This window comes from Heliangelus exortis, chromosome 21 (genome assembly GCF_036169615.1).
Source record: "Heliangelus exortis chromosome 21, bHelExo1.hap1, whole genome shotgun sequence".
NCBI lineage: Eukaryota > Metazoa > Chordata > Aves > Apodiformes > Trochilidae > Heliangelus > Heliangelus exortis.
Window position 1 is genome coordinate 8,682,001 of NC_092442.1, and position 17,038 is coordinate 8,699,038.

The following is a 17,038-nucleotide window of genomic DNA, read 5'->3' on the forward strand; positions in this document are numbered from 1 at the left end:
TTTATTTTTTTTTTTTCCTAGCACATAAGCCACCGATCATTTATTTTACTAAAAAAACCAAACCTGACATCTCCACAACTTTTGTTCCCGTTCTTATGCAATTAAAACTCAAGGGGGAGAAAGAAAAAAAAAAAAAGAAAGAAAAGTTTCATTTTCTCTCTCTCTTTTTTTTTTTTTTTTTTTTTTTTTGCCATCACAAAGACCTGATCTCAGCACTATTGACTCGCTAATTGTAAGCACTCAGAACGGTTGGGTTTAAAGTTACACTTAGCAGCTGTGAAACATTAGGGTGAAGTGATTACAACCTACTGGAGGATACCGAACATTTTTACAATATCTCAGGAGCACAAGGGAGAGACAACAGGAAATGGTGCAAACTTTCCTACCCTGCACAGCAACAAGCCAGAGCAAGGAGTGAGGAAAATAAACGTAGGGCTGTGGTGTGGACGTGGTTTGGATGCTCAGAAAGTTACTGAGGAAGCTCTGGGTGGATTATTTGTGTTTACTCCCCTGCTTGGAGGGGCAGAGATGGGGGAGCAGGGGTTTCACAGCTGTGCTTGGCAGCAAAATCCACCTCTAGGCTCTTGGGTGAGGATGGAGATGGTGATGGTGTTGTGCCCTCGGCTGGTTTCCCTTCTCCCACCCCATGAACTTTGTTCTCAGGCTGGTTTGGGGCAGGAAAAGCAGAATCTGGTGGAGTTGGGTGACAGGATGGGATTTGGGGCAGAGCCCAGCACCCCCCTGGGTGCTCAGCGGGGCAAAGCAAACCAAGCCCGAGCCCCACATCCTCTGCACAGCCCCAGGAAAACACCAACCCTGCTGGTGATGCCCAGGCCCTGGACTGGTTCTGAGATTTAACTTCAATTTGAACTTCAAGCTGTCAGGTCTGGAGAACTTTTGCCTTTCCTTTTCTTTTCCAAGAGCACAACATTCCCCTCCCATGATTTAAGCCCGCTCCACGCGTGTGTTTGTTACAGAAAGCAGGGTAGGATCAGAAAGCAGTATTTCACCTTAATTCATGAAATCTGAACTCAACTTTTAATAGAAGAGCCCCACTTTATGCACAGAGTGATATACAGTCCCTCCTGCTTTAAATGAGACCTTTTTTCCTTTTGAACTCAGCAGGAGGCCATCGCTTACCACTACTGGAAGCAGTTTAAAAACCTGCAAGTCCAACGTGTCTTTTGGGCTCTTTTCGTGGTTTATATCATGGCACAACATTCTTGCTGGGCTGCCTGTGACCTGCCTTTGAAAATCTGGCATTTCAGCAACTTACCTGGATTATTTCCACAACAACAGGAGACGCTCGTCTGAAATCCTGCAAAGACCAGGAGCCTCTTCTGGCTATTTTTGCTTTAAGTGGCATTTGGATCAGGTCCCTCGATTGAAAACCTGGTTGCATTAAAGTCAGGGATAAATCTCCCTTAGGAGCAGCCTCTAGACTCCATCAAGGAGCAGCAATGTTCTCTCCTGGTGCCTGAAAAGAATATTGCTGCTGAGGGTAAGGTGGAGGAGTTCAGGCAGACCCTATAGAGTTGGTGGAACCCACTCAGCTTTCACTGACTGGAGTGGGAACTTGGTGGTTATTCTGTTGGGTCATCTGTAAAAGTATCAAATTAAAGTTAAATTAGCCACCTCAGAAGTGATTTTTAATTTATTTTTTTTTTTAAACTCTAAGCTTTCTTACCAGTTTGGCCCCGGGGCTATCACCAGTGGGGAATTTAGGACATTCTTTTCAATGAACCAGACTGAAAATATTTTGGGACAGCCCCAGTTTGTAGGTTCCCCCCCTCCCCAACCCCCCAACCCTGCTTTAAACAAAACATCCTGATTCAAAGGAGCTTCTTGCAGACTGGGAATTTCCACATGGCCGTATTGCAGCACTTATAAAAAGTGATTTAATGCCTGCCAACAACAAATACATTTCCAATGACACCACTCTGTGCTCTCCTCCTCCTTCGTGTGCTCCACACGGATCAGCAGCTGAGGGGCAGGAGGGAGAGGAGCACTTGCTCACCTTCCTTTGCACTTCTGTCCCTTACAGCCACTCCTAGGAAAGCCTGAAAGGAAACAAGCAGCACGGTGACAACACAATCCCTTCTCTATGTGTTAATCTGGATTTTGTTTGAACTTTTGGAGCTGACCTTGGCTTGAACCACGCTCAAAATCCTGACTGGTGTGGACTGACTTGACCCCTCGGTCCCATTTGGCCGTGGTGCCAGCCCTACCCTCAGCCCCTTACCTCAAGCCAGGGTTTTACAGACATAAAAGTCACATTATGGCAGATACAGGCAGTGGGCTGGAGCTGTGAGTACTTACTTACAGGCGAACTCTCCTCTGATTTCATCCCAAGGAATTTTTTTTTTTTTCCTTGAGAAAGGACTGACTGAAAACCAAGCAAGAAACTGAAATTATTGCTGCAGACTCTGGGATTTTATTAGCGGTTTCCAAGCCTGAAGAGAGAGAGAGAAAAACCCCAAACTTCTGACATCTGAGTCGCAGCGTTACAGTTAAAAAAGAAAAAAATCAAGGCCCAGGCTGAATTTGGGAATTTGGTGTTTGGGGAGAGCATAGGAAGAGGGTGGTCAGTTCTGCATCACTCAGGGAGGTTGGTTTCAGCTAGAGGAGTGTGAAAAGATTTGTGGCTTTCGACAGTTTCCTCTCATTGCCATGACTCAAATGCCTCCCATCCAAACCAAGGAGTGGGAAGGAAATTTCATAAGCTGAGAGTCCCATCTCAGACAGAAGCTGGCTGAGATCTAGGGATTCATGTGGTTACTGTATGTGAGCCCACGACCAGTTTATCAGCAGAGTTATGTGGTGCTGGTTCTGACTCTGCACGATGGGTCTGTAGGGTCAGGTTCCTTGGGGTTCTGCAAAGCCCCTGGGATGTGATCCCAGAACACAACAGCTCCAGGTGGGGGTTTCTGCTGCCTCACACTGAAATAAGGAGGAAAAAACAGGGCCCCAGCCAGCCCAAGGAGTTGGAGCTGGGGTCAGACACCTGAACAGAGATGGGTGTTGATGTCCCGAGGTGCTAAATGGGTGCAAGGAACACCATCCAAAATCTCCTCTTTTCCAAACCCCTGCCCTTGCACAGAGAGGATGAGAAAGCAGGGATGCAAAACCAAGCTAGACTGGCTACATAACCTTCACTGATGGCTTTAATTAAAGCCTTCCAGTTAGTAAATATACACAGTCTGGTCCAGGAAGGTGTCTGGAGCCCACAGCCAGCCCCGTAACACTCCATGAACATTACTATTTAAGCAGTTTCTTGTTTAACTTAGATTTATTCAATGACACATGCATTTCTGGACACATAGCTGAGTTCCAAGGAACAAGTTTTATAACCAAATATGAGAAATCTGTGACTGCAGTTAGTCAATTAAGTACATTTCTAAAATACATGACTAGAAGAAAACGGAAGCAATAGAGAGAATTCTTCCCAAGAACAAAAAGAAACATTTCCATTTGTAATACTCCTGGCATTGATGAGTATCAAGTGGGGAAGGAGGGCAGCAAGGAGATGCAACGAGGAAGGAATAATATTATCAGAAGGAATAATATTATCAACTCTGTCCACAGAAAGTCCTCCAGTGTCCACTCTCTCCAGTTCATTTTTTGATGCTCGGCACTTTTGCAAACGGCGAGAGCTCCTCGGAAGTTACAGAGATTCCCTTCATCTCCCAACGTGGAAAAAAACAAGCAGAGAATGGTTGTGAAACCATGTGCCCGACCAAAAATGGCTTAGAAGTATTTTCTCCTCCACCAACCTCTTCCTGAAGGTTGCAAAAAAAAAAAAAAAAAAAAAAAAAGAAAAGAAAAAAGAAGCCGCAGAGCCATCGGGCTCGGGGATGGAGTCTCTTCATATTGCACAGGAACACAAAGTCAAGAGTTTGTGAGGATGTTGTCAGGAAGGTTTGAGAGTCATCAAATATTTATCAGAGCAAGGAGAATCATCCACCCAGCAGCGAGCTGGCAGGTGAGAGACAGATCAGGATGGGTCAGGCAGAGAGGTGGCTCATTGCCCTGCCTGGGTCTCCCCGTGGAAGTTTGGGTAATTTTAAGGGAATCCCGTGGGGAAGAGGCTGAGGGGTTGGTTCTCATTGGTGGGGAGGGGAGATCTGTAGCCATCAAAGTTGCGTGGGATGCTGCCACTGGTGGAGCCCGAGCTGTTACTGAGTGTCTCTATGCTTCCCTCTCGCTGAAGCTCTGCAGTGGGGAGAGAGAGCAGGTCCTGGTTAGTGTTTCAGACCCCCCCAGTGCCATCAGATGGTTCTTTAGCAACTCTCTTTATGGTATCAATGCTGCATTTCCTTGTCATCCCATTTTTTGGGGGGGGCTGATTTGATGCTTCGCTCCTGAGGCAGCCCAGCTCCCGGTTCTGCTTCTCTCAGCCCAGCCCATGGGGATGGATGGGGATGTTAAATGCTGCCTGGCTGAGCCTCCTTTTTTTGGGAGGAGGCTGGGACACCCCTGATATGGTTGGATTCAATAGTGGGGATGCAGTGGCAGCTGGTGAGGCAACCTTCATGAGATGGTGGGGAAGGGGGAGCAGCACTGCTTGCTGGTGGTGCATACCCACCCTGGTTCTCCTCCACCTTGGGAACACCAGGGACTTTCCACAACCCTTTATCCCGTGCAAATGGCCATAAATAACTCTTGCTTTTTCCAGCCAAAGAGAAATCAACCCCATTCCTACGTGCCTGTGCTGTGCTTCAAAACCAGAAGACAAAGGAGGCCTGACCACGGCTCTCCCTCTCTCAGTCACACACCTCCAGACATCTCCTCCCCTCCCCGACCTCCCGAAGCCTTTCTTGCTCCCTAATCTTGAAACGGGAGGATTTTTGTGTGTGCAGAGCATCATTTCTAACCGTGGCCTCTCTGTCAGCCACTTGAACCCAGCAGTTGACTCAGTGGCAGCGTGCAGCAGTGCTGCTGGGCACCATCCCCCAGCCAGCACTCAGCACCAGCACTCAGTGCTGAGATTAGGCAGAGCCCCACAGCCAGGGCAGGAATCCTCTCCCAGACACACAGTGACAGGCTACAAGAAAAGATTCTGGTGAGCTGCAACCCACAGCCCTGAGCCTGACTTCCCTTGGCTGCTTCTGAACAGCTTGCGTGGATGGGGATGGGAGCTTGGGGACAAATTCCTCTGCTGCTGAAGGGGAAAGAGGAAAAAAACTTATTTGCTGCATGCTGTGGAGTCCTGTGTGGAAGGCACGGGGGGGAAAAAAGCCCCAGAGTAGATCAGCAGCTTCCCATGAGCCTGCAGCTGGGGTTTTGCTCAGATAGGGATGGAGACAGAATCAGGAGGTGGAGGAGTGAGTGGTGCCTGCTTTGCTCTCTGCTAGATTTTGCTGCACCTCTGCTGTTTGCACCCCTCTGTCTCCCACCCTGATATTTCACCTTTTATAAACACCACAACAATCCTTTTGCTGCCCCACTGAGATGAGGATGTACCTACATGCAAAGCACACAGAAAAAGCAGAAAGTCAGACCAAAAGCATCCCACCCCAGCATCCTCGGGCACTGCAGGGATCATGGGCAGCAGAGCATCCACCTAGCAAAGGATTTAATCCTTGAGCATGGAGGTAACTCCCAACGGAGATCATCTGCCCAGGATCCATGAAAAACAAACCAGCAGGAAACCAGTCACCCCATAAGCAGTGCTGATAATGACCTCAGCTGTGTTAATCACCATTTCTTGCCAGTATTTGGTGAAGGAATGTCCGTGTCTAAACCTCTTCATTTTCCTCACATCCTTACTCTCCCATGAGTTCAGGAAGTAAAAAACAGTAATTGAAATCAGAAATGAGTGGTGTATCCCACACTAATACTCTGCTTATCCTGTCTGATTTGGGGCTTTTATCTCCCTCAGCACGCAGCTGGCTTGGGTTAAACCGTCCCACGGCACAGCTCTGGGGTGCTGGGCAGCCAAGGGGGGGGCCAGGGGTCCCCCCAACACCAACCAGGCTGCTCAGCTCCTCCCAGGCCTCCTTCACCCCTGGGCTCCTTTGCCCCCTTCTCTGTTTTTTTTAAGCTGCAATGGATTTTCAGGCAAATGTTGTGTTTTTGGTAAGGGTCGCAAAAGAAGGGAGGGGGAAGGAGTGAGGGGAAGGGGTGGGGGGGTTTCCCTGGGGGTCCCCTTGGGGTTACGTGCCAAGCTGTCACCTCCTGCCTGTCCTTGGCCATGCCATGGCCTGCCTGTCCTTCAGTGACCTGGCTGGGACTGCCTGCCCAGCTGGGATGGGGTTTTGGGGAATTCAGGATAACAGGGTGGCTTTTTTTTGGGGGGGGGAGGAGGGGGCTGTGGGACTTCTTGTCACCTCTGCAGGGGCCTGCCAGGGGGTGGCACTGCAGAGACTGATGCCAGCCAGGGAAAAAGGATGGGAAAAAAAGAAAAAAAAAAAAAAGTGGGGAGAAGAGGGGTGGGCACTGGGTTTGGCTTGGGGTTGGGGGGGAAAGATCCCATCTTGGCTGTGCCACACAGCTCTGCTGCTGCCAGGCACGTCAACCCCTTCAGCTAACCACAGGAGGGACAAAAGACAGTGCATAAGATGCAAAAGCTAAATAGGAACTGGAAGGGAAGTTTTCCAGCCCCTCCAGACCCTGCTTTTGGGTTCAGAGAAGATCAGGCTAAAACACAAGGCAGCTCCCAGACCTGAGCTGCCATCCCAAGTGCCACGGATGCACAAATTCCCCTGGGAAAACGAGCCCGGGTGCTCCCAAACAACCCAGCATGGTGAGCCCACTGGCTCTGGAACTAATTACACGGTGAAGCAGAGGAGCAATGTATTTTGATACCTCAGAAAGCACTGTAAAAGTCCTGAGCTCTGGAGCAGGGAGCATTGCTGTGCTCAGGAAATTGGGCTCTTGCCCTCGCCCAGCCCGGCTCTGGTGCAGGGCTGGGTCACACGAGATGTGCAATTAGCCATTACACGGTCACCAGGGATGACCTGAGCTGCACAGATGACCTCCAGAACCTCAGTCAGCACATTTTCCTGCTTTCTCCCAAACGGATCAATTTTTTTTTTTTTTTTACAGCTGTTTCATTAATAAAAAAAAAAGTAATTAAAAAAAAAGCGCGTAGCGCAAACTATTTTTGTTTCCTTCCAGCAGACCAGGGCATGGCAGAGGCACCTGCACAGGAACACTGACAGCATTCCCATGGGATGCTCTGACAAGATTGGGAATGGCTCTGTGGCATTTAGACACCCTTCTTGTTAAGGATTAAAAACTTAAGGCTGACTTCCAACACACCCGATGCCTGAATAGACCCAAGAAGTGCAGAAGAAGCCACCAAGGTGTAGTAGGGTTTTTGGTGTTGGAAGAGGAACCTTCCCTGCCCTCCTGTTGCCCTGGGATGGAGCAGCTGAACCCTATGGCACTGCTGGAAAGAGATGAAATACTTCCCAGACCTCCAGAAGACATATCCCATATCCTATAAGCACTCTGCCCACCGGTGTCCCCCGGGCTGGGAACACGTGTGCTGAAAAACACAAAATAGAAACCAAAAAACAAGCTCTGCCCCCTACACACACACAGAAGGACAAGGATGGGAGGCAGGAGCAGCTCAGGATGAAGGCTCAGCACCTCTCACAGAGCAGGACCTGGCTGCCCAGGCAGTGATTTCGTTTACTTTGGTGGAGTTAGGCCAGGAATGGACTTGGCCCCAGCCTGTCTGAGGGTTATTGTATCTGCATTCCCCCATGCATATACTGTCGAGATGTATTAACTTCCTTAAATGTACCAGTAAAACAACCTCTTATGATACACTTTAATGAACTTGTACAGTAGCCAACAAATTGTGCATCATATAAAACCCATTCGGCCTTATAGACTCTCTGGCTGTTTTGTAATAACTGCAATTTGCTTCTGCTGAAGCAAGATAACCAGGGTTGAGAAGTCAGGCTCTGCAGAAACCTAAATATTTGATTTGGGGGGGTTGTGGGGGGGTAGGATGGGTGGGAGAAGGAAGAAAGGGGCCTCTGGGAGCTATTTATGGGGTCAAAATAACATGAGACCTGCTCTTCTCGTAGCATTTCCAGCATCAAGGAAATGAAATACTGTGAGAAGCCCAGCACTTGCATTATTTTGGCCCTGTAAATGGCTCCCTGAGGCTTTCAAAAGCCCGTGAAAAACAAACACAAATACAAATAAATGCTAATACTGGAAACGTAAATACTAAAACCTGCCCGGGTCCCCGGAGGAAACGACTCGCAAAGTCCCGACTGCCCTAAAAACAAAACTACAAGAAAAAAAAGGGAGATGAGGGGACGGGAGGGAGGGGGGTGGTGAAAAAACACGAAGGAGCAGAAACATCTGCTGAAGCCATGAGGAAAAGTCACTTCAGGGGAGCTGGGAAGAGCCCTCCCTGCCTGCTCTGCTGACAGTAACAGCAATGGGCACCGCTGGCACTGCCCCGGCTCCCCGAACACCCGGGGTTTTCAGGGCACACACGCACTTTCCACCCTGCTGAAGCAGAAATCCTCAAAGCTGCCGGCCTGGGGAGGAGGGGTGGCCCGGAGCTGGGCGGGAAATGGCACCGCAGGTACCCGGGATAAGGTCCCCAACCCACCCGGGACGGCCCTGCCACGGGGGGGCTGTGGAAAGGCGGCGGCTGCTGCTGGCAGAGCAAAGGGATTGGGAAGGGCTTCGCTGCTCTCTGCTTGGCGGTTCTGGCCTCGGCCCGGTACCGGCCCAGCCTTCCTGCCGCCAAATATCGAAACCGAACCTCCCACAGAACCGTCCCTTCTGCTAAGATCGCCAAACACCACGGCCCCGACGGTCCTGGCGCCCGAACCGCTCTGATCTCCCTGAGCCGGCTGCCAAGGTGAGGAGGAGGAGGAGAAAGAGGAGGAGAGGAAGGAGGAGGAAGAGGAGGAGGAGGAGCTCTGGGCCAGCCCGAGTTCCTCAGGCCCGGGGAAGCGATGCTGTCCCCATCCAGCATCCACCCATCCATCCAGTCCCCATCCATCGCTGCCATCCAGTTCCAGAAAGCTCCAGGAACTGTCAAAGGACCTCATCAAATCTCGAAAGGTCCAAAGCCCTGCCAAGCTTAAATGTGAAACCATTTTATATGGTGCATTAATTCAATGCCTGGAGAAAATCTATATAGCCCTCTTTTGCCCGGAACACTCATAAATTATGCTGCCTTTCTTAGTCCTGCTCTCTCTGTAGTGGTCCACTTGAAGCCGTGGTATCTCCTTTATGTCTACTAAAAATAAATAAATAATATTTAATTTTTTTTTTCCCTCATCTCCAGCGCATTATTTCTTCTAATGGTTTTTTCCTTTCTCTCTGTTTGCTTTCCCCTGCTAAGCACCGTTTCAAAATATCCTCCCCAAAATCATTTGCTGGAAGAGCTCTGACCCTTTCCTCTTACCTACCCGGGGCTCCTGCACGGCCCCGGCAGAGCCAGAGCCGGGATAAATGATCCAATGACAGGAGCCTGATGTGTCGGGGCAGCGGGGAAGCTGCAGCAACTCTGAATACAAGAATTATTCTTCATCATCTCAAACTGTCACAACACATTACCCTCAAAGCCACAGCTCGCTGAAGGAGTGACCCTGGACTGAATGGGAGAGTGCTCGGGGAAAGAACTAATTGTAGCCTCTTTTCACACGTCAGTCACTTTTCACAGCACCCAGCCTTTCAAGCTCAACTAATGTCAAGTTCCCTTTTCCTTTTGCTGGGCTGAGTATTTCTGATTTTTAAGGATGGCATTTTTTTTTAAAGGAACAAGGTCTCTGGAGAGGCTTGAGGCCGGGGAAGGGAGGGAAGGAAGCGCCGGAGCGAGCACGCATCGGAAAGTCCATCAGCTGCCCCAAGACTCGTTAGGAATTAGACAATTAACAAGTAGGAATGCAGGAAGTGGGGTAATGGCCAACAGGGCTTGAATCTCCTCGATTTCATTTCTGTCATTCACGACAGTTGTTAAGAGGGAACTTTTTTGGGGGCTCCCCTGTGTGCTGGGAGGGCAGAAACCCACTGTGCCTCCTCCCCATCCTCGGGATGTCAGCCCAAGGTGCTGCTCACTGCCATCTCCTCCCCCCCACAGAGAATTTTTGACCAAAACCACTAAAGGCCAATATTAGAACTTCATTTTAAAACCAGAGATAATTTCCTTGGTTGGTAGGAAGAAGTGAGAAGACTCCCTGCAGGCAGGGCCCTTCACACCTTCTTATCTTTTACTGAAATCCTAAAATATTCTGCACTAAGAACTAGTTTTTCACCCTTATGTTTGCACAGTGCCTATCAAGGGGGACTTGCAGAGCTGAGTGGGGCTTCTGAGTATTACTTATTAACTCTAATGAATAATAATCATGTAGCTTCTGCCATCTGGATTCCCATTCAAAAGGATCCTATACAAAGAGAACGCTAAAAGGCAATTTGTAGCAACACAATGGAGGTCTTGAGGATCTCTTAAACTGTTTGTAATTTACACAGCCCTCCCCAGCCAATGGATTAGTTAAACATTTTTATTTTACTGATTGCCACTGCTGGGAGTGGGCTGTGCTCCCACAGAGGGGCTTGAACTGGCCCCCAATGCCACTTCCCTTGCCCTGTCTGCCTACTCACACTTTTACACCTCAGCTCTCCATCTTTCAGTGTTTAGACAACATCACAAACCCAGCTGGACACTTCTGGCTCTATTTCTGCATGAACATTTACTACACCATCATGACCAGTCCCCACCAGTCCCCAGCCAGTGCTGCTGCCTGGGATGGGAATGGCACAGCCCACAGCAGAGGAAGTCATCACCTCAACTGTGAACCAGAAATACCCCCTACCAGGGAGCCTTGGAAACTGCTTCTGCACTTGTAGGTTTTTCTTGGATATTTCCCTGCCCTCCTCTGCTCCCCCCCCCTTTTTTTTTCCTTTTTACAAAACTCAATTATGCTAATGAGGGAGCTCTAATTATAAACCATCTCCACCACCCTCGGTGGCTGCTCCAAGGCAAGGGCCTTGCAGGGAAGGGAAGGGGGGTAGTCACCACATCCCTGGAGGATCTTCTGCTTTTAGGTATCCAGCTCAGCAAAAACCATGACTATCACATCGTAGTGAACCAAGAACACCAAATACTCTACTAAAGCTCTTAATTTTCCTCTCTCCTTTTGATCTATTTGAAAAGAAATTTATGGGCAAGTGTATTTTTACGTTGCTCCTTTCCAAAGGGAGCACAGACAGAAAGTTGGTTCCCAGCTTTATGTACCATGATGACATTTATGAGTTGGTTTCATTATCATAATGTTTAAAAGTCAATTAAAGGCCAAGCCCTGAGCCCTACTCTGGCAGAAGCTGAAAGCCCTTGCCAGCTCCCCCTGTGCTCCAGCAATTGGCACAGGCAGCCCCAGGGACAGTTTTCTCAACATGATCCTAGACCTGCTCCTAAGAATTTTTTCCTTTTTCAACACCAGCAGCTTGAAAAGAAGAGATTCTAAACCCCATTCAAAAGAGGAAAAGGAACACTATGGCATCTGAACCCTGAAAATCAATCCTGGTATTAAAACCATCTCATCCTGCCACAACCTGGAAGATGTTGAGACACTGTGGAAGCACCTACATTAAATTTGCAAAATAAAAAAGACTGGCAAGCCCTGCCTGAGCAGCTTCTCTGAAGCCAGAATTCAGTGGCCTATGTAAAATATTAGTTGCTGTCAAACTCTCTTACAATAACTCTAACACTGAATCCACAGAGTTCACTGCTGCCATGCACCTGGAGATGGAAGCTGGCATGGTGGAAAAAAGGTGGCAGGGTTGAGCATGGAGATGAGGAGGTAGAGGAGGCAGGAGACAACCAAGACTGAGCCTTCTGAACATCAGAGCCCCTCTGAGAGCACAAATTTCCTTTCCTGGGCCTTATTTCAAGGTGAAGACACCAAACGTCTCATCCTCACAAAATGGGGAGGATCTCAACTTATAGAAATGTCTGGTTTAACTTTAGGCACAGAGAGATTGTTGAGATATGGACAACACATTGTAATGCATGAAAAGAATTCTGGAAAAAAAAAAAAAAAAAAAAAAAAGAGCAAGCAGGTTGCTCCCCCCCCCTTTTAAAAGGAGAACCCAAAAGACTCCATATAACTCGAGTCCATGGAGTTGGAAACCCAGGACTGGCACCCTGCCAGGCTTGGCTCTGAGCATTTTATGGAAGGTTAAAAGTGCACTAGATAAAGGACTAGCATTTAGAGAGAGAATATACTTCATGATAGGCACTTTGACAACGACTGCAGTGCTTTTAAAAAATAATCTCAAGTTTCCTAGAGCTGTATATTTTTGTAAAGAGGTTTAGGATGTTTTCCTACATAAATGTCACTTCAGAAGGATGAGCTGCCCATTTAGCCAGTATGTGAAATTTCTAAAGCCACAGCAGTCAAATGTTTCTAGCAAACCATTTCTGCAGCCCATCCACAGCATGCAAGCCTGCAGCTGCCTCTGCAAGATTTCTAGAAGAGTTTTGAAGACAAATATGCAGATGCAGTTTGGGTTCAAAGGACTCCCCCCTACCCCAGCTTGAAAGTTCTAATACGTTGCTACTACATAAGAAGTTACTTTACATGCAGTGCACACTCTCCAGTGTGTGTACAAGTTTTTAAATGTATTTAGGTGGAATTATCTTGTACCTTCAGTTACACAAGCAGCACATCTGTGCAGAGCTGACCAAAAGCATTTGCAGAGAAAACACTGTATTAAAATTCCAGGGTTTGGGCTCTCATTCCCAGGGTTACAGGAGTGCCTCGGATTGCTCAACACTGACCCCTCTGTCAGCCTCCTACTCCACAAAGGAAAATCCAAATCCAGAGTAATCTGCATGGTCATGACATCTACAGCTCTGTGTCCAGCATCCTCCAGATCCTTTGGATCCTGCTTGGAAGCTTTGGAGATCATATCCCTATTCCTGTACCCACTGTGCTTCTCTCCAGAGCAGTCCTGGCCCCAAGGTGTGGATCTAAGCATCCCCCTTCCCACCAGAGCTGGAACCACTCAGCACCTCAGGTAGGGGGATCCTGTCCCAAGGATGGCTGCAGCAAAGCCACCCTGCTTGAGGGTGTGGGGTCCTGTGCTGGGTTTGGCTGAACCATCCCAGCAAATAGAGCTGGATAAGGAAAAGCTGCCTGAAGGTCAAGCCCCAAAACTCAAGGGATGGTCAGAGCCTGGACAGCCCCTCACCCATACACTGAACGGAGGGTTTCGGCCAGGCTGGACCCTCCACACTTCATCAGTTGCTATTTTTTAATCCTCTTGGGATGATACCTTGGTCACTGGGCCTCCTTAATAACCCTTCCTTTGGAAGGCAACCCTGGAGAACAATGTCTGTGCTTGGAGTTTGCCCCTGCACATCCCCCAGAGGACACAAACTGGGACACAAAGGCATCGCCGAGTTCATTTGAGAAGTGTAATATTACAAAGCAAAGAAATTCTGGCACAATTTCCAGTACTTCTGACATGAAGTGGCCTTTTGGACGTGTGAGGAAAGCTACTGAGAGGCTCTGGGCTGTCTCCCTGCTGCAGATTGATGCTGAGGAGGAAGCTGGAGAGGACTGGAATTTGGGTTTGATTCAAAGGAAAAGTTGAAAGTTTGGGGGGAGCAGATGCTCAGCTGGTCCAAATCAAAAGAGTTTTGCTAAGCTCACAAAATGATGTCACCACGGACTCAGCCTTGTCTGCTCTTCTAAATGGTTCAAGGCTCTTGAGTCTGAACAGTTCAGGTGGAGATCTAAGGAGCAGAGGTCTCCTCCTTTCATTTCCCTGGCGCTGGTTTTAGTGGTGCTGAGAAACTCCAAACCCATCTGAAAAAGCCTCACTCCAAATGCAACTTATTTGGTCTATTTAGTCAATTATTTGGAAGATTATGTTGACATGGCTGCTTCGAGCAGACCAATTTTCTAAACACAGACTTAATTTTACAAAGCACTCAAAGCTCACAGTAGTACCCTTAAAATCACATCTCTACTGAGTCTTAACCCAGCCTGGAAAAACAATGGGCCAACCTTGTGGGCTCACTCTCTTGCAGGATTGCTTGAGGCTCTTAATACACTCTCTGTCTTATTTCTATAGCTCCAAATTCTGATGTTAGACATAAAGAGGAAAGAGCCTTGATAAAAATGACATCCAAAGCTTAATTCGCCCCTTTGTTAATGGAGTTGTTCAGCACAGCAGTTTGCAGTCCTTCTCCTGAAACCAGAAGGCCTCAAAAAAAAGTCAACTGGACATTTTCACTTGTTAAAGGTCCTATTTTAAAACCTATGCCAAGTATTGATTCTAATAAACTTTGTCTTTTTAGTTACACTCCTCCAAGAGCTGCCCAACACATGAAGGAGCTGCAGGCTGTGGATGCACCGTGGAGGAGAACTCTTGGCTGGAATCTAAAAGGGGTTTCAAGCACCCCCACAAACCTCTGGAAGGGTCCTGGATCCCTTCCCCTTCTCCTGGATGTTTCTCCATCCAGCACAACCCTTCCAGCTCATCTGTCATCTTTCTTACTCTTTGGGTTTTTTGGTCAGCTGATTGTTCACATAATATCAAGCAATAATAAAGAGAGGAGGATGCAAACTGCTGCAGCTTGAGAAGTGAGCTCAGGATGTGATTCCTCCTCCCTGGATGCCTGGAAGATGTCACTGAGATCCTCCCTCCCTTAGTGCAACCCGTGTGGAGCCAATATGAACTCCCAGCAAAGTGCTTAAAACCCCATCATTTATAATAACTGTTAAATGATGAGACAGTGTTTACCCAGATCACAAGATAAATTCTCACTTACAGAATGCTTGCCTGACTCTCCTGAATGTCATCTGGTTTTTATTTAAATGCAAAATATAATTAAGCTCCCAATAACACAGCAGAAGAATTCAATAAGATAGGGCTTTTCACTTACAGCTTAATATTAACATTTTCCCATAAATGTTAATGAATAAAAGTCTACTGGTTTATGTATTATCCATGGTGGGGAGACAGCAGGCTAGGAATGGAAGGAAAGCTGGGTTTTTCATACCCCAAATTACAATATATACAACATACCCCCTTTCCAGCATTGCTGGGGACACAGTCCCACTGCTGCATCCTCCCAGGGCAGCACCAAACTGGCTCTCTGGAGACATACTCCAGATATCCTCCTTTCCCAGCCCTCAGGAAGATTTTCCCCAACCAAAATCCCCCTTTTTTTCTCCTTTTCCCTTGCCCTCTCTCTCCCTTGTTCCATTTTTTTGCTGGGCCATCTCCACTGGACACACCACGAGCATCAGGCAGGGAACACCAGCACCCCTAAGCCAGGATAAGGCCCCAAGCCCTGATGTTCTCAGACTCCCTCCTGGATAGCAAATCATGAGATTATTAGAAAAATCAGGTTACTGTTTGTCTGACATTCTGCTAAAGAAACACATGGGGGTGATGAGAGGTGACAGCAGGGCTGCAGGATGATGATAGGAAAGGAGATGGCACCCAAAAAAGTGGGAGAAGACCCCTGAAGCTGGTGGATCTTGGGGTCTATCAAAGGATTTGTGTCTCCTGGTGCCAAAGCACAAGCAGCAGATCCCATGGGGGAAGAGGATGGATGAAAGGACTGAGAGCTGCAGGGCCAGGGCTTGGCTCGCCCTGGAACATTTTAATTCTTTTAGCTTCTGACCTTCCATTTAGTGTGGGTTTTTTTTTTTTTTTTATTTGCCATGCTAATGCCTGTTTTGTTGTTTGGTGACTCAGAGCTCATGGTGTCTCTCTAGTAACACGTGTTCATTTTGCAGTTTGGCTGCTTAACAATTTACAGACCCACAGAACTGTTCTGGTTGGAAAAGACCTTTAGGATCATCGAGTCCAACCATTAACCCAACTCTACCATCCCATAGATGGGTCCTCATCCCACCACCTCCCCTGGGGAAGGCAAGGCATGGTTCCTGAGAACTTTGCAACAACTTGGGCCATCATCCTGACCCAGTCCAGGGATCAGTAAATGACAGGGACATTTAAAAGGGACAGCACTCTTGGCATCAATGTGATGGGCAGGAAGGGGAGCTGGCAGGCTGGCTGCACATCATTTGAAGATAATAAAAGGCTCAAATTTTCCTAGAGGTGATGTGAGAGGTGCAGGAGATTTGGACTGGAGTGCAGGCAGGGATGGGAGCAGTGTGTCAGCCTCTGGAACCCCAGCAGTGGGACCTTGGGGTTTTAGGAGCAAGCACCAGCCCAGGCTTCCCCCACACCTAAAACCCCTCCTGTAAAAATCAGCACGATCCCAAAAGGCTGCCTGGGGCTGCTGGGCTGGGGAGGAGGGAGAGGAACTGTCTTGGCTTCATTCTGCCACCACCTCAGCAGCTGCAACAAGTTTTGGCTCACAAAACAGCTGTAAAAATACCAGTTCTGGTTCAAATGCTGGGAAAGCAGGGCTCTTACCCTTACTGAGAGAGATATGCCTGCCCTAAGTCATATCCTACATAAAATACCATGCAAAAACTCCTAAAAGGAATAACAAGGTAATTATAGAAACCAGAGATGGAAAAATCCTGTAGCCTCGTGGTCTCCTGCACCCTGCTCAGTGAAGGACTTGGTGTGGGGCAGGTTTCAGAACTTGGACTTTAAAAAAAGGGAAGATTTAATAAACACTGAGAAATATTTCCAAATATTTAGAAAACCCAAAATAACAGATTTCCAAGCCAAGCTGTGCAAACAGAAAAATGCATTTAGAAAACTGTTAAAAATCAACAGCTTGGCTGTGGCACCAAAATACTCTTCTCTGAATAGCAAGCAACACCTCCTGAGCATGACACTGGAGCTGTGAGGATGCTCAGCCCTCTGCAGGATCAGACCCAGATGAATACCTCCTGTGGTTCCCCTCCTGTTCCCCTTCAAACCCATAGCAGAAGCCTCAGTGATGGATGCAAAAAGCTCAGTGCTTCAGGAGGTACTCAGCAAAACAGTCAAATGTCAGCAAAGCCAAGCAAGGCAGAAAGGAGCTTCCCGTTTGCCTGTGAAATGCTGGAGTGTTGCAGTAGGAAAATTAATTTGCTCAATCATTAGGAAGAAAAACCACAAACCAAAGCAAACC

At 47.9% G+C, this 17,038-nt stretch overlaps 1 protein-coding gene across 16 annotated transcripts in view; it reads right to left on the reverse strand.

Moving 5' to 3' along the window:
* Window positions 1-3,270: 3,270 nt before the first annotated feature.
* Window positions 3,271-17,038, reverse strand: part of BCAS3 (BCAS3 microtubule associated cell migration factor) — a 310,770-nt gene continuing 297,002 nt past the window's right edge. For all 16 annotated transcript variants that reach the window (XM_071765279.1, XM_071765297.1, XM_071765287.1 and 13 more), the window contains one exon: window positions 3,271-4,212. In XM_071765279.1, coding sequence (XP_071621380.1) covers window positions 4,064-4,212 — 149 coding nt within the window. In that variant the 3' untranslated portion in view covers window positions 3,271-4,063. The remainder of the gene's footprint in view (window positions 4,213-17,038) is intronic.